Below are 22500 nucleotides of genomic sequence, written 5' to 3' on the forward strand. Positions count from 1 at the left end.
GGTGACAGAGTGAAGCAGGATGAGTGCGTGACCAGGTGAGGACAGAGTGAGGGAGGGTGAGTGCGTGACCAGGTGAGGACAGAGTGTGGCAGGGTGAGTGCGTGACCAGGTGAGGACAGAGTGAGGGAGGGGAACTGCGTGACCAGGTGAGGACAGAGATAGGGAGGGGGAGTGCGTGACCAGGTGAGGACAGAGTGAAGGAGGGGGAGTGCGTGACTAGGTGAGGACAGAGTGAGGGAGGGTGAGTGCGTGACCAGGTGAGGACAGAGTGAGGCAGGGGGAGTGCGTGACCAGGTGAGGACAGAGTGAGGGAGGGGGAGTGCGTGACCAGGTGAGGACAGAGAGGCGAGGGGAGTGCGTGACCAGGTGAGGACAGAGTGAAGCAGGGGGAGTGCGTGACCAGGTGAGGACAGAGTGAGGCGAGGGGAGTGCATGGCCAGGTGAGGACAGAGTGAGGCGAGGGGAGTGCATGACCAGGTGAGGACAGAGTGAGGCGAGGGGAGTGCATGACCAGGTGAGGACAGAGTGAGGCGAGGGGAGTGCCTGACCAGGTGAGGACAGAGTGAATCAGGGGGAGTGCGTGACCAGGTGAGGACAGAGTGAATCAGGGGGAGTGCGTGACCAGGTGAGGACAGAGTGAAGCAGGGGGAGTGCGTGACCAGGTGAGGACAGAGTGAAGCAGGGGGACTACGTGACCAGGTGAGGACAGAGTGAAGCAGGGGGAGATCGTGACCGGGTGAGGCAGGGGGAGTGCGTGACCAGGTGAGGACAGAGTGGGGGAGGGGGAGTGCGTGACCAGGTGAGGACAGAGTGAGGCAGGGTGAGTGCGTGACCAGGTGAGGACAGAGTGAGGCGAGGGGAGTGCGTGACCAGGTGAGGACAGAGTGAGGCGAGGGGAGTGTGTGACCAGGTGAGGACAGCGAGGCGAGGGGAGTGCGTGACCAAGTGAGGACAGAATGAAGCAGGGTGAGTGTGTGACCAGGTGAGGACAGAGTGAGGCAGGGGGAGTGCGTGACCAGGTGAGGACAGAGTGAAGCAGGGTGAGTGCGTGACCAGGTGAGGACAGAGTGAGGCAGGGGGAGTGCGTGACCAGGTGAGGACAGAGTGAAGCAGGGGGAGTGCGTGACCAGGTGAGGACAGAGTGAGGCGAGGGGAGTGCGTGACCAGGCGAGGACAAAGTTAAGCAGGGGGAGTGCATGACCAGGTGAGGACAGAGTGAAGCAGGGGGAGTGCGTGACCAGGTGAGGACAGAGTGAGGCGAGGGGAGTGCGTGACCAGGTGAGGACAGAGTGAAGCAGGGGGAGTGCATGACCAGGTGAGGACAGAGTGAAGCAGGGGGAGTGCGTGACCAGGTGAGGACAGAGTGAAGCAGGGGGAGTGCGTGACCAGGTGAGGACAGAGTGAAGCAGGGTGTGTGCGTGACCAGGTGAGGACAGAGTGAAGCAGGGTGAGTGTGTGACCAGGTGAGGACAGAGTGAAGCAGGGTGAGTGCGTGACCAGGTGAGGACAGAGTGAAGCAGGGGGAGTGCGTGACCAGGTGAGGACAGAGTGGGGGAGGGTGAGTGCGTGACCAGGTGAGGACAGAGTGAAGCAGGGTGAGTGCGTGATCAAGTGAAGACAGAGTGAAGCAGGGGGAGTGTGTGACCAGGTGAGGACAGAGTGAAGCAGGGGGAGTGTGTGACCAGGTGAGGACAGAGTGAGGCGAGGGGAGTGCGTGCCCAGGTGAGGACAGAGTGAAGCAGGGGGAGTGTGTGACCAGGTGAAGACAGAGCGAGGCAGGGGGAGTGCGTGACCAGGTGAGGACAGAGTGAAGCAGGGTGAGTGCGTGACCAGGTGAGGACAGAGTGAAGCAGGGGGAGTGCGTGACCAGGTGAGGACAGAGTGAAGCAGGGGGAGTGCGTGACCAGGTGAGGACAGAGTGAAGCAGGGGAAGTGCGTGACCAGGTGAGGACAGAGTGAGGCGAGGGGAGTGCGTGACCAGGTGAGGACAGAGTGAAGCAGGGGGAGTGCGTGACTAGGTGAGGACAGAGTGAAGCAGGGTGAGTGCGTTACCAGGTGAGGACAGTGAATCAGGGGAAGTGCATGAGCAGGTGAGGACAGAGAGGCGAGGGGAGTGCGTGACCAGGTGAGGACAGAGTGAGGCGAGGGGAGTGCGTGACCAGGTGAGGACAGAGTGAGGCGAGGGGAGTGCGTGAGCAGGTGAGACAGAGTGAGGCGAGGGGAGTGCGTGAGCAGGTGAGGACAGAGTGAGGCGAGGGGATTGCGTGACCAGGTGAGGACAGAGTGAGGCGAGGGGAGTGCATGACCAGGTGAGGAAAAAGTAAGGCGAGGGGAGTGCGTGACCAGGTGAGGACAGAGTGAAGCAGGGGGAGTGCGTGACCAGGTGAGGACAGAGTGAGGCAGGGTGAGTGCGTGACCAGGTGAGGACAGAGTGAGGCAGGGTGAGTGCGTGACCAGGTGAGGACAGAGTGAGGCGAGGGGAGTGCGTGACCAGGTGAGGACAGAGTGAGGCGAGGGGAGTGCGTGACCAGGTGAGAACAGAGTGAAGCGAGGGGAGTGCGTGACCAGGTGAGGACAGAGTGAGGCAGGGTGAGTGCGTGACCAGGTGAGGACAGAGTGAAGCAGGGGGAGTGCGTGACCAGGTGAGAACAGAGTGAGGCGAGGGGAGTGCGTGACCAGGTGAGGACAGAGTGAGGCAGGGGGAGTGCGTGACCAGGTGAGGACAGAGTGAGGCGAGGGGAGTGCGTGACCAGGTGAGAACAGAGTGAGGCGAGGGGAGTGCGTGACCAGGTGAGGACAGAGTGAGGCAGGGTGAGTGCGTGACCAGGTGAGGACAGAGTGAGGCGAGGGGAGTGCGTGACCAGGTGAGGACAGAGTGAGGCGAGGGGAGTGCGTGACCAGGTGAGGACAGAGTGAGGCAGGGGGAGTGCGTGACCAGGTGAGGACAGAGAGGCGAGGGGAGTGCGTGACCAGGTGAGGACAGAGTGAAACAGGGTGAGTGCATGACCAGGTGAGGACAGTGAAGCAGGGTGAGTGCGTGACCAGGTGAGGACAGAGTGAAGGAGGGGGAGTGCGTGACCAGGTGAGGACAGAGTGAAACAGGGTGAGTGCATGACCAGGTGAGGACAGAATGAAGCAGGGGCAGTGCGTGACCAGGTGAGGACAGAGTGAAGCAGGGTGAGTGCGTGACCAGGTGAGGACAGAGTGAGGCGAGGGGAGTGCGTGGCCAGGTGAGGACAGAGTGAAGCAGGGGCAGTGCGTGACCAGGTGAGGACAGAGTGAAGCAGGGTTAATGCGTGACCAGGTGAGGACAGAGTGAAGCAGGGGCAGTGCGTGACCAGGAGAGGACTGAGTGAGGCAGGGGGAGTGCGTGACCAGGTGAGGACAGAGTGAGGCGAGGGGAGTGTGTGACTAGGTGAGGACAGAGTGAAGCAGGGAGAGTTTTTATTTTATTTTCTCATTCTCTCTCTGTGTTATTTCTCTATTTATCTATCTGGCTATTTCTCAGAGTGAAGCAGGGTGAGTTTGTGACCAGGTGAGGACAGAGTGAGGCGAGGGGAGTGCGTGACCAGGTGAGGACAGAGTGAGGCAGGGGGACTGCGTGACCAGGTGAGGACAGAGTGAGGTGAGGGGTATGTGTGATCAAGTGAGGACAGTGAAGCGAGGGGAGTGTGTGACCAGGTGAGGACAGCGAGGCGAGGGGAGTGCGTGACCAGGTGAGGACAGAGTGAGGTGAGGGATATGTGTGACCAGGTGAGGACAGAGTGAAGCAGGGGGAGTGCGTGACCAGGTGAGGACAGAGTGAGGCGAGGGGAGTGTGTGAACAATTGAGGACAGAGTTAGGCGAGGGGAGTGCGTGACCAGGTGAGGACAGAGTGAGGTGAGGGATATGTGTGACCAGGTGAGGACAGAGTGAAGCAGGGGGAGTGCGTGACCAGGTGAGGACAGAGTGAAGCAGGGTGAGTGCGTGACAAGGTGAGGATAGAGTGAGGCAGGGTGAGTGCGTGACCAGGTGAGGACAGAGTGAGGCGAGGGGAGTGCGTGACCAGGTGAGGACAGAGTGAGGCGAGGGGAGTGCGTGACCAAGTGAGGACAGTGAAGCGAGGGGAGTGCGTGACCAGGTGAGGACAGAGTGAGGTGAGGAGTGTGTGTGACCATGTGAGGACAGAGTGAAGCAGGGTGAGTTTGTGACCAGGTGAGGACAGAGTGAAGCAGGGTGAGTTTGTGACCAGGTGAGGACAGAGTGAGGCGAGGGGAGTGCGTGACCAGGTGAGGACAGAGTGAGGCGAGGGGAGTGTGTGACCAGGTGAGGACAGCGAGGCGAGGGGAGTGCGTGACCAAGTGAGGACAGAGTGAAGCAGGGTGAGTGTGTGACCAGGTGAGGACAGAGTGAGGCAGGGGGAGTGCGTGACCAGGTGAGGACAGAGTGAGGCAGGAGGAGTGCGTGACCAGGTGAGGACAGAGTGAGGCAGGGGGACTGCGTGACCAGGTGAGGACAGAGTGAGGCGAGGGGAGTGCGTGACCAGGTGAGGACAGAGTGAGGTGAGGGGTGCGTGACCAGGTGAGGACAGAGTGAGGCGAGGGGAGTGTGTGACTAGGTGAGGACAGAGTGAAGCAGGGAGAGTTTTTATTTTATTTTCTCATTCTCTCTCTGTGTTATTTCTCTATTTATCTATCTGGCTATTTCTCAGAGTGAAGCAGGGGGAGTGCATGGCCAGGTGAGGACAGAGTGAGGCGAGGGGAGTGTGTGACTAGGTTAGGACAGAGTGAGGCGAGGGGAGTGCGTGACCAGGTGAGGACAGAGTGAGGTGAGGGGTATGTGTGATCAAGTGAGGACAGTGAAGCGAGGGGAGTGTGTGACCAGGTGAGGACAGCGAGGCGAGGGGAGTGCGTGACCAGGTGAGGACAGAGTGAGGTGAGGGATATGTGTGACCAGGTGAGGACAGAGTGAAGCAGGGGGAGTGCGTGACCAGGTGAGGACAGAGTGAGGCGAGGGGAGTGTGTGAACAATTGAGGACAGAGTTAGGCGAGGGGAGTGCGTGACCAGGTGAGGACAGAGTGAGGTGAGGGATATGTGTGACCAGGTGAGGACAGAGTGAAGCAGGGGGAGTGCGTGACCAGGTGAGGACAGAGTGAAGCAGGGGGAGTGCGTGACAAGGTGAGGATAGAGTGAGGCAGGGTGAGTGCGTGACCAGGTGAGGACAGAGTGAGGCGAGGGGAGTGCGTGACCAAGTGAGGACAGTGAAGCGAGGGGAGTGCGTGACCAAGTGAGGATAGCGAGGCGAGGGGAGTGCGTGACCAGGTGAGGACAGAGTGAGGTGAGGAGTGTGTGTGACCATGTGAGGACAGAGTGAAGCAGGGTGAGTTTGTGACCAGGTGAGGACAGAGTGAGGCGAGGGGAGTGCGTGACCAGGTGAGGACAGAGTGAGGCGAGGGGAGTGTGTGACCAGGTGAGGACAGCGAGGCGAGGGGAGTGCGTGACCAAGTGAGGACAGAGTGAAGCAGGGTGAGTGTGTGACCAGGTGAGGACAGAGTGAGGCAGGGGGAGTGCGTGACCAGGTGAGGACAGAGTGAGGCAGGGGGAGTGCGTGACCAGGTGAGGACAGAGTGAGGCAGGGGGACTGCGTGACCAGGTGAGGACAGAGTGAGGCGAGGGGAGTGCGTGACCAGGTGAGGACAGAGTGAGGTGAGGGGTGTGTGACCAGGTGAGGACAGAATGAAGTAGGGTGAGTGTGACCATGTGAGGACAGAGTGAGGCGAGGGGAGTGTGTGACTAGATGAGGACAGAGTGAGGTGAGGGGTGTGTGTGACCAGGTGAGGACAGAGTGAAGCAGGGTGAGTGTGTGACCATGTGAGGACAGTGAGGCGAGGGGAGTGCGTTACCAGGTGAGGACAGAGTGAAGCAGGGTGAGTGTGTGACCATGTGAGGACAGTGAGGCGAGGGGAGTGCATGACCAGGTGAGGACAGAGTGAAGCAGGGTGAGTGTGTGACCAGGTGAGGACAGAGTGAGGCGAGGGGAGTGCGTGACCAGGTGAGGACAGGGTGAGGCGAGAGGAATGTGACCAGGTGAGGACAGAGTGAGGCAGGGGAAGTGCATGACTAGGTGAGGACAGAGTGAGGCGAGGGGAGTGCGTGACCAGGTGAGGACAGAGTGAAGCAGGGTGAGTGTGTGACCAGGTGAGGGCAGAGTGCGTGACTAGGTGAGGACAGAGTGAGGCGAGGGGAGTGTGTAACCAGGTGAGGACAGAGTGAAGCGAGGGGAGTGTGTGACCAGGTGCGGACAAAGTGAGGCGTGGGGAGTGCGTTACCAGGTGAGGACAGAGTGAGGCAGGGGGAGTGCATGACCAGGTGAGGACAGAGTGAGGCGAGGGGAGTGCGTGACCATGTGAGGACAGAGTGAGGCGAGGGGAGTGTGTGACCAGGTGAGGACAGAGTGAGGCAGGGTGAGTGCATGACCAGGTGAGGACAGAGTGAGGTGAGGGGAGTCCATGACCTGGTGAGGATAGAATGAGGCGAGGGAAGTGCGTTACCAGGTGAGGACAGGGTGAGTGCGTTACCAGGTGAGGACAGAGTGAGGCGAGGGGAGTGCGTGACCAGGTGAGGACAGAGTGAGGCGAGGGGAGTGCGTGACCAGGTGAGGACAGAGTGAGGTGAGGGGTGTGTGTGACCAGGTGAGGACAGAGTGAAGCAGGGTGAGTGTGTGACCAGGTGAGGACAGAGTGAAGCGAGGGGAGTGCGTGACCAGGTGAGGACAGAGTGAGGTGAGGGGTGTGTGTGACCAGGTGAGGACAGAGTGAAGCAGGGTGAGTGTGTGACCAGGTGAGGACAGTGAAGTGAGGGGAGTGCATGACCAGGTGAGGACTGAGTGAGGCAAGGGGAGTGTGTGACCAGGTGAGGACAGAGTGAAGCAGGGTGAGTGTGTGACCAGGTGAGGACAGAGTGAGGCGAGGGGAGTGCGTGACCAGGTGAGGACAGTGAGGCGAGGGGAGTGCGTGACCAGGTGAGGACAGAGTGAGGCAGGGGGAGTGCATGACCAGGTGAGGACAGAGTGAGGCAAGGGGAGTGCATGACCAGGTGAGGACAGAGTGAGGCGAGGGAAGTGTGTGACCAGGTGAGGACAGAGTGAAGCAGGGTGAGTGTGTGACCAGGTGAGGGCAGAGTGAGGTGAGGGGAGTGTGTGACCAAGTGAGGACAGAGTGAAGCAGGGTGAGTGAGGCAAGGGGAGTGCATGACCAGGTGAGGAAAAAGTAAGGCGAGGGGAGTGCGTGACCAGGTGAGGACAGAGTGAGGTGAGGGGAGTGCGTGACCAGGTGAGGACAGAGTGAGATGAGGGGAGTGTGTGACTAGGTGAGGACAGAGTGAGGCCAGGGGAGTGCGTGACCAGGTGAGGACAGAGTGAGGCAGGGGGAGTGCGTGACCAGGTGAGGACAGAGTGAGGCAGGGGGAGTGCGTGACCAGGTGAGGACAGAGTGAGGCAGGGGGAGTGCGTGACCAGGTGAGGACAGAGTGAAGCAGGGGCAGTGCGTGACCAGGAGAGGACTGAGTGAGGCAGGGGGAGTGCGTGACCAGGTGAGGACAGAGTGAGGCAAGGGGAGTGTGTGACTAGGTGAGGACAGAGTGAAGCAGGGGGAGTTTTTATTTTATTCTCTCATTCTCTCTCTGTGTTATTTCTCTCTTTATCTATCTGGCTATTTCTCTCTCTTTTATTTTCTCATTCTTTCTATCTCTTTCTCTTTCTCCCTTTCTCTTCCATTCTCATTTCTCTCTCTCTCTCTCTTTCTCTTTCTCTTCCATTCTCATTTTTCTCTCTCTCTTTCTCTATCTATCTCTATCTCCATCTCTCTCATGCTCTCTCTTTTATTCTCTCAATCTCTCATCCTCTTTGATTCTTTCATTGTCTCTATCTCTTTCATTCTCTCATTCTCTTTCTCTCTCTTTCATTCTTTCTCTCTAGTTTATTCTCTCCTTCTCTCTCTCTCTTTCTCTCTCTCTTTCTCTCTCTCTCTCTCTCTCTCTCTCTCTCTCTCTCTCTCTCTCTCTCTCTCTCTCTCTCTCTCTCTCTCTCTCTCTCTCTCTCTCTCTCTCTCTCTCTTTTTCTCTCTCTTTCTCTCTCTCTTTTTCTCTCTCTCTCTTTTTCTCTCTCTCTCTCTCTCTCTCTCTCTCTCTCTCTCTCTCTCTCTCTCTCTCTCTCTCTCTCTCTCTCTCTCTCTCTCTCTCTCTCATTCTCTATCTCTCTCCTCTCTGTCACACTCATTCTCTCTCTCTCTCCCTCATTCTCTGTCTCTTTCTCTATCTATCTATGTATCTATCTCTATCTCTCTCATGCTCTATCTCTTATATTCTCTCATTCTCTCATTGTCTCTTTCATTCTTTCATTGTCTCATTGTCTCTTTCATTCTTTCATTGTCTCATTCTCTCTCCCTCTTTCATTGTCTCATTCTCTCTCTTTCATTCTCTCATTCTCTATCTCTTTCATTTTCTCATTCTCTCTCTCTCTCTTTCATTTTGTCATTCCCTTTTTCTTTCATTCTTTCATTCTCTCTCTTCTCTTTCATTCTCTCATTCTCTCTCTCTCTCTCATTCTCTAATTCTCTCTCTATTTTATTCTCTCATTCTCTCTCTCTATTTTATTCTCTCATTCTCTCTCTATTTTATTCTCTCATTTTCATTTCTCTCTGTGTGTCTATCTATCTCTCTATATAGCATACTGCATAGTCCTGCATTCATAATGCAAACCCAACACCACGTGAGTGCTCCCTCTCGGAATGAGCTAGCACGGTGTGTGAGTATAGCAGTCCATGTGGTGAGTTCGCCATGCCACCGCCACGCCCACGGTTCAGGATATAAACACTAACCCGGCCTGACCCAAGGTCTCACACCCTCAGCAAGCCTGCCCTCAGCAGGGTAGGTCTTGTGCACCCTCACTCGCTTACCAGAGCGACCTCACACTCGTGGCCAGCCGTAGCGCTGCCTCTCTGGTGGATAGGCCTGGCTTACACTCCGCACTGACCACCAGTATATTGTGCTCTTCGTATCGCTTTATTATTATCATATGTGTTTCATTAGTGTTATTAATAAAGTGTGAAGTCACGTCGGTGTATCACTACTATCCACCAGTATTCAATCTATATAGGAGGTCATCGCCTCTTACAATCTATCTCTATCTCTCTCATTCTCTCTCTCTCTTTCATTCTCTCATTATCTCATTCCTTCTCTCTCTTTTGTTCTCTCATTCTCTCTCTCTCTCTTATTCTCTCATTCTCTATGTATTTAATTCTTTCTCTGTTTCATTCTCTCTCTCTTTCATTCATTCTCTCTCCTCTCCTTTCCATTCTCAATTTAAAGCTTTGGGAAATACTCTACCCTTTTGATTGAAGAATTACAGATTGTTGTTTAAGAAGGTTAAATACAAAAAGTTATAAGTCATTCAGTTAAACTGCTGTATGTTTTTGCAACCTCACCAAGCTTACAGTGTGCTTTGTTTCCAGTGTGCCTGATATAGGAAGTGAAATAAAACCTGTTTCAAGCTGGGATGAGGAAGGTGACAAAACCATTGAGAGCAATGACGATTCAACAAACCAGCCGGCTCATTCAGCTGAAGTGCAGGTCCCAGCAGGAGATGTTTATGCAAGGTGAGCTTTGGTTGACTTTAATTGATTTTTAAGAATGTTTACGGTCAGAAGCAGACAGTGCATTTTTATTGTTGTAATGTGTAAACTAAAGGAAAAAGTTAAGAGTGAAAGTATACAGAAATATATTTTAAATACTACATGTAAAAGTCTAAGCACAGATAAGAAATTTCCAACTTGACCATTTTCATAGTTTTTATGGAAAAAAGTTACTAAAGAAAAATCAAAGCACTTTTAGTGGAGAAGCCACTAGAGCAACCCTTTCATAGAATTAATTCTCCAAGTGTATACTTGAGAGAATGGAAATTCTTAGTTTATATCTATATCGCACTTGATTGAAGTCTGTATGAAGATAAGTTTTTGTAGACCAAAACACAGAAAGGAAGGATATTTGTGCAAAATGAAAAACTTGTCAGGATTAGATGGTGTGGTATGTCTAGATTGAGTTCACGTTTCTCCAGAAGTAAGAAGACTCAGAAAGATCCAAGAAGAGCCCCTGCCCTTATCTAAGATTATCGCCTGAATTACAAGAACTAATTCAATACCTCTATGGTAGGGAGGTTCTTCTTCCAGATCCAGGAATTTCTTGGGAACATATGAAGAAGTAGTGGAGAGCATCTTGATCTCGGGAGACACAAGTAGGCAAGCAATATTCATGCCCAGCCATCTTGAAGAATACAGTCTGTCTGTGAGAAGCTTTTAGGCTGTCTGATGCAAGCTTGGTTGAAGTTAGGCAGTAAAAAAGTTCAATCTTTCACAGCTAATCCTGTCAGTTAGGTACTGAAGTCGATCTTCAAGTACATAAACAATAGATGAAACTTTTTCTTGATTAGCTGAAATCCAATTGAGGAGCTTATAGTCTGCTTGCAGATTTTGAAGCTTCTGTGTGGCTAAACTGACCAATTTATATATCTTGGTTTAATAAATTTAAATTCCCTATCAAAGCATAAAATGAGAGTAGGTATCATAGGAAGCAAATTCTTGATGTCAGAAGTTGTAAGGCAAAAATGTATTTGATCTTTACATTACAGATTTCAGTATGAATTCATATAAGGAAATGTTTATCATCTGTCAGATAGTCCTAATGTGAATAAGTTTTGTTTGAATAATTTTTACAGAGTTCCAGTAATATTAGAAGTTGCAGTGAAATAAAGGAAACTGGGGAAAGAATAATGAATGATAGGGAGTCCTTCGTATTACTAGTTTAATATTTTATGATAAAGCTTGAAAAATGAAGTGTTAAAAGATCTGTATGATTGTGCATATTGAAGTTATATTCACCAGACTAGAAATCACTAAAAAGAGAAAATATATGAGTTGCAGAAAATTACAGAGTGAAGTATTTTTCACAAGAAATATCAGTGTATTACTTACATGTCTGGAGGTGGAAGAATTATAATAGTTATAGCATCAAAAATTAAGAAAAATGAATATGACTGGAAAAATTACTACAGAAGGATAGAAATCCTTAAAGAGTAATCAGTAGTTAAAATGCCACAATAGAATTTTTACCTAGTTTATCAAAATGTTTTTATCATGTATAAAAGTTGAAAAAAGAAAGAAGTGCTTTATAATGATATCTCATTCTATTTTTTGAAAACATTTATTTGAAGTATCAAGAAAATTCAAGACATTCAAGGATTCCATGAACATTATCACTACATTAGATGCACAACAGGACAGTGTAAGGAAACTTTTCTCAATGCTGCAAAGAGAAGTGAACAGTTAAGTTGGCAGCCATGCTCTACTTTGCCAACGTGATGAATGCTGTCAAGGAATGCCAGAAAAACAACTATGTGGATTTGTGAAATTAAACATCATTCAATAGTGCAGAAATAATTGAAAATGATGATAAAATAATGATAAACAAGTAAAGAAGAAATCCTTACAGCTGTTTAGAACTGACAAACATTTCATTTACTCTTACTGGTTTAAACAAAACTCCTAGGAGTATTTCACAAACTTCCAAACTAATAGGAACCTTTCTTATCTGCTTTTAGTCAAACTTCTACACCATTTCATGAACTCATCTTGTTTACTATATGTAGGTACATAGTATAATGCTTGATGGTTGATGGGCAACCTTTAGATACTTTTATCACATGGCTCATTGTTAACTCAGTATTAATATGACTTTTTTTTCCTGATATTTGGTGAGTATGGATGCTTATTAGTATATGCTGCTCTGCGGCCGAGCAATTGTCCAGCTTTTGTCAGGGCACAAGGGACATCCTAGATGTTGGGACACAGACTCCTGAAATGATAAAGCATCACCCATCGTCTGATTATTCACAATGACTTGAGATTCGTCACCCATTGCCAGTGGGTTAAAAATTACCTGTGGATTTACCTTGTTGATGTATATATGTTATACACAGTTATCAAGTATACTATGCTTGGATTTTCATGTTGTAACTGTATGACTGAGTCCTTGTTTTAGTGTTGGTAGTGTACAGATTCAAAGATCTGAATTCTTCTTTAAGGCTTTGGCCAATATATTTCTATTAGTTTAGTTTTCTACTAATATCATTTATAGATGTTAAAGCAACTTCATTATTTACATTGATTTGTCAAAGATGATATTCAACATAACCATTGGGTATTATGGACAATTTCAAAAGAGTATACATACTGTTAGTACTAATTCACAAATAATGGTAAATATTTATTAAGTGAAGCAGTTTCTTACTATATCTATCACAAGCAAGAATTACAAATACAGTCACTACAATAAAAAGATGACACAGAAAAAATGGTATGAAAACAGTAGGCAAACATATTTACATTTTTATTCATGACCTCATATCCAACTGCACAGGCTGTGTGCCTGGCAGTTCCTACCATTCCTGCATTTTGTTATATTAGCACCAAGCAATGAGTGCAACCTGAAATACTGTAGAGGTACATTTTTCATTTTTGTAGTTGCATAGCCTTTCAGATATGTGAAGGAAGTCTGTAAAAAAAACAAAAAAACTTGTATATCAAGTTAATAGTTATTCGAAAATTCTATTTTGGAGTAAATGAGGAATCCATATGTTCAAGTTCACTCTAAGTTCAACATTCAACAGATGGATGAAGGAGATGGATTTTACCAATAATTATGCTGCTCAAGACTAAGGCACGGTATTTGATTTTTTTGTAATCAAAACAATGGTAATGTGAGATGATAAGGTGCAGATGGTAATATGAAGTAAGATGGTAAGGAACAAGTATTTCCTCATGGTAATATGAAGTGAGAGTAAAAGGCACAAATATTTGCTCCAAACTGCTCAGCCCTGAAATTCACTGATAAGAGCATGTTCATTAATACGAAATGAAGCAGAAGGATGATTGAGCAGCTTTCATTCCTGTGAAGCCTCTTTAGTCCATTTGAGAATGTTTTGTCTGTGATGAAATTGAGAATGGTGGTGTAGGAAGGTGTGACCACTGAAAGTTAATAGCTGATGTATTTAGCATGGTCTGAAGTTTGCGAGAGTCCCATAACTTTTTGTGTCATTTTTTATGTGGTGACTGTGATATCCTCTAGTCTTTGATTTAACTATTTTTATTTTTTTACAAAATCTCTGATGTTGATGGCTTTTAGGAATAAGTGGTTTGACTTACTTACAAGTTTTTGTCAAAGACAAAACAAACTGGTATGAGGTTACAGGTTATATGCCATTTTCAAATCAGATATCTTATTAATTGTAGTTTTTGAGGAGCACTGCTCTGGGTTTTTTATAATTCATATTTATGTTCTTTGCAGGAATAACATCAGAAATTTTTTGGATTACCTTATGGAGAATACAATGGCTGTTGGACCAGAAGTAAATGGGGATTACTACAATCAAGAGGGCAATGAGGAAGAGGAACAGGAAGAGGAAGATGAAGACGAGGAAGAGGAAGAAGAGGAGGAGGAAGATAATGATGATGCAGTTGACATGCCTGTAGAACTAGAGCTAAATGAAGAGGAGGAGGAAGAGGAGGAGGATGACATTGCTAGTGCCACCAACCCAGCATTTTCACTTAGCAACATTCAGGCACTGTTTGGTCAGATTGATGAGGATCCAGTGAGTGAAAGTGACGATACCAGTGATGGTGTTGGTGCCAGCCCAATGCTAACATTTGGAAATTTCCTTGCAATGATAGGTCAGCGAGCAGAAAGTGACAACAATCAGGAAGATGAGGAAGAGGAGGAGGAAGAGGAAGAGGAGCGATGGCATTCAGCAAGTGATGAATTTCACACACATGTCTGGGGAGAGGATGATAGTGGACAAATGCCCAGCAGAAGTGAAGTGGAAGAACAGGACTCTGATCCTTTCATTTCTGATTGGCAGTTTGTCACCCCAGAGAGTTTTCTTGAAGAGTGATATATTTTGTTTTGTGCTTGGTTGTTAAAAATATCTGATGCTGTACAGTGATTGCTCTCAGTGACAAGCTTATGAAGTGGAACACAATATCAATAGCGTAAATAGTCTAAGTATATGAGAAGTTTTCTATCTGCATTAATTTATTATGCAGTGGAGACATATGATGATTGAATATGCCATTTTCAATGAGATTTTGATGACCTTTACATGAAGAATTCATTTTGAAGTGGTTGTGGACAAACAATATGTAAAGTGTGGTGTGATGATTTTTTAAACAATTTATATCTAGCAGAATTAGAAAAAAAACTACTTACAAATTCTCTGTTGTGGGTTTGATCATTTCAAAATGTTCTCTTCTCTTATAAACAGTCAACATAGATATTTAACAAATAAAATAAAAGCAAACACTTGAAAAGATATGTTGAAATTTAGCAGAGATGTGACTGTTAAAAGTGAACTGAATAAGTAACTAAGGTGTGAACTGTTGAATATATTTTCAAAGGACTGGAAATACTGAGGTAATGGTAATATTTTTTTCCCCAAGCAATGGGGCACATGTCAGACGTAGATAAGAACATGTTTTCTTTATATACTGTATAAATGAATCAATGCTTCTTCAATTATAGTTCCAGAACTTATTTGTGTGGATGTGATTGCTGTTTTAAGCAATGGAAACTATTATTAGACAACCCTAATTATCAGTTGATGTAGAAATATTATTAGGAGCTGATGGAAAATTTAGGTGTTCCATGTTTTTGTCTGCTTTCTATGAGTGAAATTTTGAAATATTAAGCAAGATCCATAATTATAATTTTCACGTGCTGTTTTCTTGCTATAGTGTCCTCCCAGGACAGAGGCACAATACCATAGCTTTCTCATAAAATGTATTCAGCACAATTGTATCTGTGATGAACATTTAATACAATTTTTTGTAAGAATAGTGCCACAGAAATGATAAACATATTTCAGCTTTTCTGTGGTCAAGACTCAAAATGGTAAAGTGAAATGAAAAGGCACAAATATTCAGTCCAAAATGCTCAACCCCAAGACTTCAGTGATATACTGACAAATATAATATTCATGCACCATTTCATATTAGCTAATAGTGAGAAAATGTCCAACAGAATCACCAATTTTTTAATATTTGTTATTATTTAGGTGTTATTTCTGCTCTTTGTTATGGGGTGGTCATAAAATGTTTATCATTATATTATATTTTTTGTTATTGCCTAATATACACACATATATATACAGTATATATATAATTCTTTTATCTTTGGAGATATATATATATATATATTAAGTTGCATGGGAACACCCTAATTATTAATTACTTTTGTTTAAAACCATATGAAGAATTTTAAAGTTCTAATACATTGCTGTTCCTTTATCTTATAACCTGTCATCCATTTAGAAAAGATTGTTAGGTATACAACAAGTGTAAGTGCATTGCCAGTACATGCTAGTGTGCACACATGTATACATATATGCCTAATCTTCATTCCCTTCACTGTGGTTACCCAAGTGTTCTTCCTCTTCAGTACCTCTGCTCAAATTGATATTTCATTCCAATATTTTTGTCAAATTTTCTTTTAGGTGTGATCATTTTACAGTTTATTACATTCCCCTTTCCTTTGGAGTATGGTTGCCAGTGTTGTTTTTTGTTATTTTTTGTATTATTTTAATTATAATTAATATTGTAATTATTATCACGATAATTATCATTTTTATTATTATCACTATCATCATCATCATAGAAGGTTTTGCTTTGCAACCTTATTTTGAATGGTAAAATATAATGATAACATCAAGATTAAGCAGCAATGGTGCCTTTAAATTGTGAATGTATGACAAACATAAACAGTCTTTTTGATTTATTTTACTGCAATTTTTTTTTTATGACTCATGTCTTTAATATAATGTCTTTCTCATTTTCTGTATCATTACCTTTGATATAGGCTTTTTTTTCTTTCTTTCTTGGGTGAAAATCTTCCCAAATTCACTGGCTGTAAGGATAAAATATCACAATATGTCAAACCTTTACTAAAGTAACTGGATTTTAGGACAGATTTCTGGAACACAGTTTGTGGTTCTTCATTTAGTCGAAAGTTACCATTTATTACTCAAATTTTTTTGTTATTCAAACTGTAAGCCAGATCTGAAGCTTATATTTTATTTTCTGGATTGAAGGATATAATTTAATCTAAATAGGTTCATAATTTGTGCATGTTAGTACTACATTAAGTCCAAATTCAGATGATAAACAGTCATCTTTATACACATGAAAACTTACTCCTTTATATGTCAATATAAACTTTCCCTTTATATGTCATTATATATCCATTACTGATGTATCGACCATTGAACTGCAGAACTTCACTTCAGTTTTTCTTCAAATATGGATATTAGGGGCTGAAATATATACAGCATGTTATATAACTATCAACTAATTAATAAATAAAGTGTGGCGACTGGCAAACAAAGCTGTGAATGGCTCAATGCATCAATTACTTGGTTTTATAAAAATAACTGACACAAAATTTTTTCAAAGATTTTATTATAAACTTTATATATACAGGCATAGAGATAATAATTCAAATAAGACTGAAATTTGTCACACAAAATTTTGAGACAGATATTAACTTGAATCTCTGTTTAGATAAATATGTCAAGAGAGTTATCAGGGTATTTCAAATGGTAACCTATGAGAATTATATACAAACAGTAGCTTACAAAACTTGATAATTAAAATGGCCATGAACAATAAAAGAAAATGCTATAGAATAAGAAAATAAAAAAGATTATAGTACCTGAATCCCTTAACTCTCTTTTCAGAGTTTAACCCCATCATGATGGGGCCAGAATTTTCTGTGACAATTATTACGCAACAGTCTAACTTTTCTAGAAAGGTGTGTGCTGTGTACAGTACAGCCGGCCTACCTGCTCACTCACTAGAGTGAGTCATGACATGTATACATGTCATACATCAGTATGTCATGACAGCTATAGCCATACCCGTCAGTAAGGGGTTAATAAAATCCTGCCATTATGTATACTTGGATCCCTGCAAACTTTCTTATCATCAGGCCACATAAAGGCCTACTTGACAACCACAAAGGATATATTTTCATACTGCAACTACAATTTTATATTTTATGGACTATCAACTTGCCTTTTCATCTTTCTCAGCTGCATTACTGGAACTAGCAGGCAGTTGTTTAATAGAATGTGGTGCAATTAAGGGAGTAGATCTTAAAACCTCTGGAGTAATTCTCTTCTTTTTGGCATCATCCGGAACTATCAAAACAAATGTGCGGAAGTGCCTAAGTACCTTCTCTGTGACAGGAAAAAGAGACATATTTGAGTTATATGTAACTTCAAAACAAAATCTAACACTTAAAACTAAAAATTATATACAAGACTCTATCCTCATAAAAGATATTCTGGACTACACTAGTATCCATATGTAGTCTAAGGTACTCTTACCCTATATGAAATTCCATGATCTAGGAAAGGTTTTAGAACTTTGTTTCATCTGCACCAATATGCTAATCCACACAGTATTTTCAAATATTTGACATAAAACTTTTGTAATTTTCATATCTGCCAATAAAGCAAATAGTCATGCTGATGACAAATGTACATCAACCTAATCCTAGTTATTCTCTTTCAGAGACTATGCAGACTACTTTACTCAACTACTGTATAACAAAAATAGATCTGTAACCTTCCCTTTCCACAGACAACATTATACTATGTATCTCTGTTATCAAAGTCTTCTTGTTATACAAATTATTTACTTATTGAATGACCAACTAACAATCATTCACAAGCAATTGTTTTTCCAGAACCACCCCAAAACTGCTGGTGGTTGAAAATCCTTAAAGTTCCCCTGTGGGTACTATTGGTGGAAAAAAAATTCTTTGTTATTTCTTAATGTTCTGAAGGCAAAATTTCATCCAAATTTATAACTGCATTTTTGTCTGTGTAAGCCAGGAAAATGAGGAGACTGAATAAAGATTATTACCATCCCTTCCTCTACCTTCCTCAAAAGTTATGTCTTGTCTCATTGCACCTTAATCTCAAAATGTAGCTGTTGGTCAAGTGAATAAAGGGTGAAATCACTAAAAGAGCACCATGTAATCTTATAAATGCCTGCTCAGGTACAGACTGCCTATACTTTGGCCAACTTGTTAATTTATGCAGTCTGGGTACAATGGTTTAAGAATCTATGATCACTATCTGCAATACAAGTGGAACTGCTCATTATGATATAAACACATTTTTATAGAAAATATTCAGAATAAATGCAAGGGTGACAATAATTTACAGCATACATTAACCTTTATTTGGAGGAAGGAATTGCCTTACCTGTCAGTCCTTCATCTAATTTATATTCATAAGCAATTTTCTTTGCTGTCCATTGCTCAGGATCTTGCTGGTGCATTCCTATTGCATGTAGTGCATTTCTGAGAGTTATCTTCCCATATGGCACTGCCTAAAAATTAAATATTCTCCATTTTACAAAGGCATCAAATTAATATTTATAAATTAATGTAGGAAGCATTACCTCTCAACCCCATTCATAAAAGTTCATGCTGATTATCAATTAACAATTAAACCAAAAAAGGAAGGAAGAGAGGGGGAAAAATAATATGAAGACTTCTGTATAGGAATTAACCAAAATCTATATGAAGCCTCAACTTTAACTTTTCATTTTTTGGAAAAAGTCCATCAAGAACAAGTCGTTCACATTTTCAGAGCAGACTCACTTTTGATGACTGATTCCTTCATTTAAGACTGTAATTTCACTAATAAACATTCAATATTCAATTATATGGCAGATTATCTCTAACAACAAATTTAATAAAATTTATACTCTTAAAGGCAATGTCCAATAATAATGTAGATTTCACAATCAATGTTTTGGACAAGTAGTAAAACAATTACTTACTTTTGGTTCATAAAAGCCATACTCAGGGTCTGCTACAAATGAACGATCTGACGGTAGTGATCGTTCTGGGTTGTCAGGGATTTCCTTTGTAAGCTAGAGGCAATGAAAAGTTGGTTAAATAAAGGTACTATCTCCAAAAACAACATTGGGAACTTCAAAGACCAGAAAAAGCTTCATGTAATTATTTTTATTAATCAGTTTAAAATAAATTAAGATTCATTCTAACTGAAATTAATAAGCTTTCCAAGGCTGAAAGAAACCGATTTATCATTACAATTGAAAAGGTAATGATTATGCGACACTCCCCCATACATAACAGATATGGAAGTTGTAATACTATGATGTATGTTTCTTATGATGAATGAAACAATACACTAACCCAATACATGATAAACTATGAAACAATGACTTTCATTTATACCTTTCATTCTCATTTTTCCCCAAATAAAGAAGTTGATTCAAAAAGAAATATGCTCAACTGGACCTTGAATAAGAAAAGTCAGACTCCTCAAACAGCAATAGATGTGCAATACAAATTAAATTTAATAGTCCATTCTAGGTATATCTGGAGATTTACGCATATTATATGGTTTTACAATGGTTAACACTGATTTGCTTATAATAGTTAAGAGTAGCTGCTGTGTCTGTAAATGATGAATCAGCTAAGCAAAAAAAAAAATCGCTCCCCTATTTCCACTCTTTGTTTATCTATTTGTTTCACCTTTTATTCATGAATAACTTAAAAGGACGAGAAAAGTATGTATGTATTTATGTACACATACAAATGTATTTAAGCATGTGAATGTAAATATATATTTTTACTCTTATCTCTCTTTCTTTTCTTTTACTTTGGGTAAATAAGCAAACTATGACTGCAGATTGCTCAAAAACAGAAATATATACAAATAAATGAGTTAAAAGAGAAAATTAAATATACTGTACATCTTTTTTGAGTGGACTCAACTTGGAAAGATTGCTAATCTCTCTCTTCTATATGAAAAAAATAAAAACATTAAAGGCTTGTTTTTTTTTCCCTTCTTTCAAATATTATCAAATATCTTAGTGTTTCAGTTACCTTTGTATGTACAATACTCACCATTGGATCCTCTGAAGTGACATAGATCTGCTTCAGTCTATTCAGCAAGATATCATCTTTCTTCTCAAGACTCTTCTTCACCTCCTCAGGCTGATCTAGCATGTGTCAATTAAACAGACTTAAAATTACCTTATAACTTTATATATAAACGGCAGGCAATTATGATGCTATCCAAGGACATGACAAAATTATGGGTTTAAAAATACTGTTTCAAAATTAATTATTTACTTTTTGAACCACATCCATACATGTCGCTAAAATAATCATCCCTTTCCAATGGCATTCTATACCATTGCACACACTACATACCCTTCAGTATAAAAGATTTTATCCAGGATATCTTTTCCCTGTGCAAGAAAATGGATACAACAGGTCCACAATGGCCTAGTGTTTTTAAATTTTCATCTAAGGAGTACAGGATGGAGTTGAGAAAGGAAGAAGAAGAGGATGATAATAAAAAGTAGAGAGGAAGAACTTGGAGGATGGGGGTAACTGGTCTCTTACTTTTAATGGATTCCTCTATGATCAGTCTTGTGGATTCATGCCTTGGTGCTACTGGCCGCTTCTCCTTTGTGATTTCTCGGTGTGCTCTGCTCTCTACATTGAAGTCTCTAATTGGTTTTGTTACTCTACGGCCAAGTGCAGACATAACCTTCCCCATCCTTCTAAATTTTGTAGTCCTGTGAACACAAACCATCCTTTGAGACATTTTAACCATAAGAAAATGAGGATGATTCTTAAGAAACATGACTTCAGGAAAAGCTCCTTTGCAAAGAAAGAAAGAAAGAAAAAAAAAAAAATAAATAAATAAATAAAAAACAATAATAATAAAAAATAAATAATAAATAAATAATAATAAAAAACATGAATATGACTAATAACTAATGCTTGCCCAATAAATGTCACATCAATAAAATAGTTAAAGTTAACCTCTAATCATTCAAAAATTAAATGTGTGTAGGGGGTATATCATCAAAATATGTTGCAATTCCAAGCTCCATCTTGCCAAATATTCTTAGTGAAAATTTGTCATCCATATAGTTCAGAAACAACAGTAATACTTGATGCAGTGATCGTCTGGACAATTGACCAACAATCCTTCACTAAATATATTCTGGCTAGAAAGATCATTTAAACCCTGCCAATTTAAGGTTAAATCAAGAACAAGTTTACTCTCTACCTAGTCAAAATATATGCAATGGATACAGGAGTACCATTTCAGCTTTCTCTTGGGAGGGGAGGAAGGGTGGAGAGTAAAGTGAGCACAATCAGCTTCTGGGGCACTGTGAAATGGGGATCACTCCCATCTCAAGTTATAAAGTTGTAATTTAGGGGAAAAAAGGAAGAAGAAAAAAAAAGTAAGTGTAGCCCTTGGGGAGCAGTGACTGCCCCCCCTAAAATGACACCCATGAATGGATGTTTCCAGACCTTTGTAATGTCTTATAGGTCATGACAATCACTTGAGTACTGAAATGGTAATTCTTTACAGTATGGACACACACGTCAGAGACAAAGTCCCCAACTCCATGTCACAAAATTTATTCAACAATTTAATTTGGGAAAGTATTGTGTCAGAAAGGGTAAAGAGAAGTTAAAGATTAGGATAAAGTGTGTTAGATGTCAAAGATTAGAGAGCATTATAGGATAGTATGGTAGTGAATAGGCAAAAGAGGGGAGTCACTGAACTAGAGCAGACATTAGTAGGAAGGGGAGGGTTAAGGGGGTAGGGCATTTGAGTGAATTACAGTGTATTTGTCACTGGGGAAGGTATAAGAACAATGTTCAAGGAAAACAGAGATGGCTGTTGGAACAATAGGAGAAGAATCCGGGGAGGGATGGGGATATTTGATGTCAAACAGCTGGGTTGTTAAAGTTGTGAGAAGCCCAACCCAATGAACATTCATTATGCGGACATGCTTATACACTGAAATAGATGCATATCTACCATAGAGATAGATAGATAAGTATATATATCTGATAGATAGAAGGATATACATTTATTTCTATGTATATGCATGTTTTTATATACAAATTTTAATTGGGTCAGGCATCCCACAATTCTAACAAAGTGGGCGAAAGAGTATTATAGGAAAGTATGGTAATGAAAAGGGAAAAGTGCAGAGCAGGGATTAATAAAATGGGAAAGGTTAGGGGGGTAGAGAAACTGAGTGAACTGCAGTGTATCTGTGACTGTGGAACGAATAGGGACATTGTTCAAGGAAACAGAGGTGGCTGTTGGAGAAGAATCCAGGGGATGAGAAAGGGGGACTGGGGAAGGTGGTGAAGTATCAGGAAGAATGTCTGGAAGGGAGGGGTCTGGAGAAGGACACTGTTGTGACAAAGGGGATTCAAGTGGGATTGGTGGAGAGGGTGGGGTGAGTTAGGAGGGTGTAGGAGGGAACTTGAGGAGGAGGAGGATGGATATCTGCAAATATTTTTAGTGTAGAAGGAGTAGGAACAGAGGGATTGGG

At 43.2% G+C, this 22500-nt stretch overlaps 2 protein-coding genes across 6 annotated transcripts in view; one reads left to right on the top strand and one right to left on the bottom strand.

Moving 5' to 3' along the window:
* LOC113802797 (sodium/potassium/calcium exchanger 1) overlaps positions 1 to 15910 on the top strand; it is a 50958-nt gene extending 35048 nt beyond the window's left edge. For both annotated transcript variants that reach the window (XM_070113773.1, XM_070113774.1), the window contains exons 3-4: positions 9490 to 9633; positions 13376 to 15910. In XM_070113773.1, coding sequence (XP_069969874.1) covers positions 9490 to 9633; positions 13376 to 13979 — 748 coding nt within the window. In that variant the 3' untranslated portion in view covers positions 13980 to 15910. The remainder of the gene's footprint in view (positions 1 to 9489; positions 9634 to 13375) is intronic.
* LOC113802798 (NADH dehydrogenase [ubiquinone] 1 alpha subcomplex assembly factor 4) overlaps positions 14242 to 22500 on the bottom strand; it is an 11051-nt gene continuing 2792 nt past the window's right edge. For all 4 annotated transcript variants that reach the window (XM_027353415.2, XM_027353416.2, XM_070113775.1 and 1 more), the window contains exons 2-6: positions 20534 to 20709; positions 20030 to 20124; positions 18934 to 19026; positions 18351 to 18477; positions 14242 to 17315 (exon numbers count right to left, since the gene is read on the bottom strand). In XM_027353415.2, the coding sequence (XP_027209216.1) occupies positions 17143 to 17315; positions 18351 to 18477; positions 18934 to 19026; positions 20030 to 20124; positions 20534 to 20690 (645 nt within the window). In that variant the 5' untranslated portion in view covers positions 20691 to 20709 and the 3' untranslated portion in view covers positions 14242 to 17142. The remainder of the gene's footprint in view (positions 17316 to 18350; positions 18478 to 18933; positions 19027 to 20029; positions 20125 to 20533; positions 20710 to 22500) is intronic.

This window comes from Penaeus vannamei, chromosome 34 (genome assembly GCF_042767895.1).
Source record: "Penaeus vannamei isolate JL-2024 chromosome 34, ASM4276789v1, whole genome shotgun sequence".
Taxonomy (NCBI): Eukaryota; Metazoa; Arthropoda; class Malacostraca; order Decapoda; family Penaeidae; genus Penaeus; species Penaeus vannamei.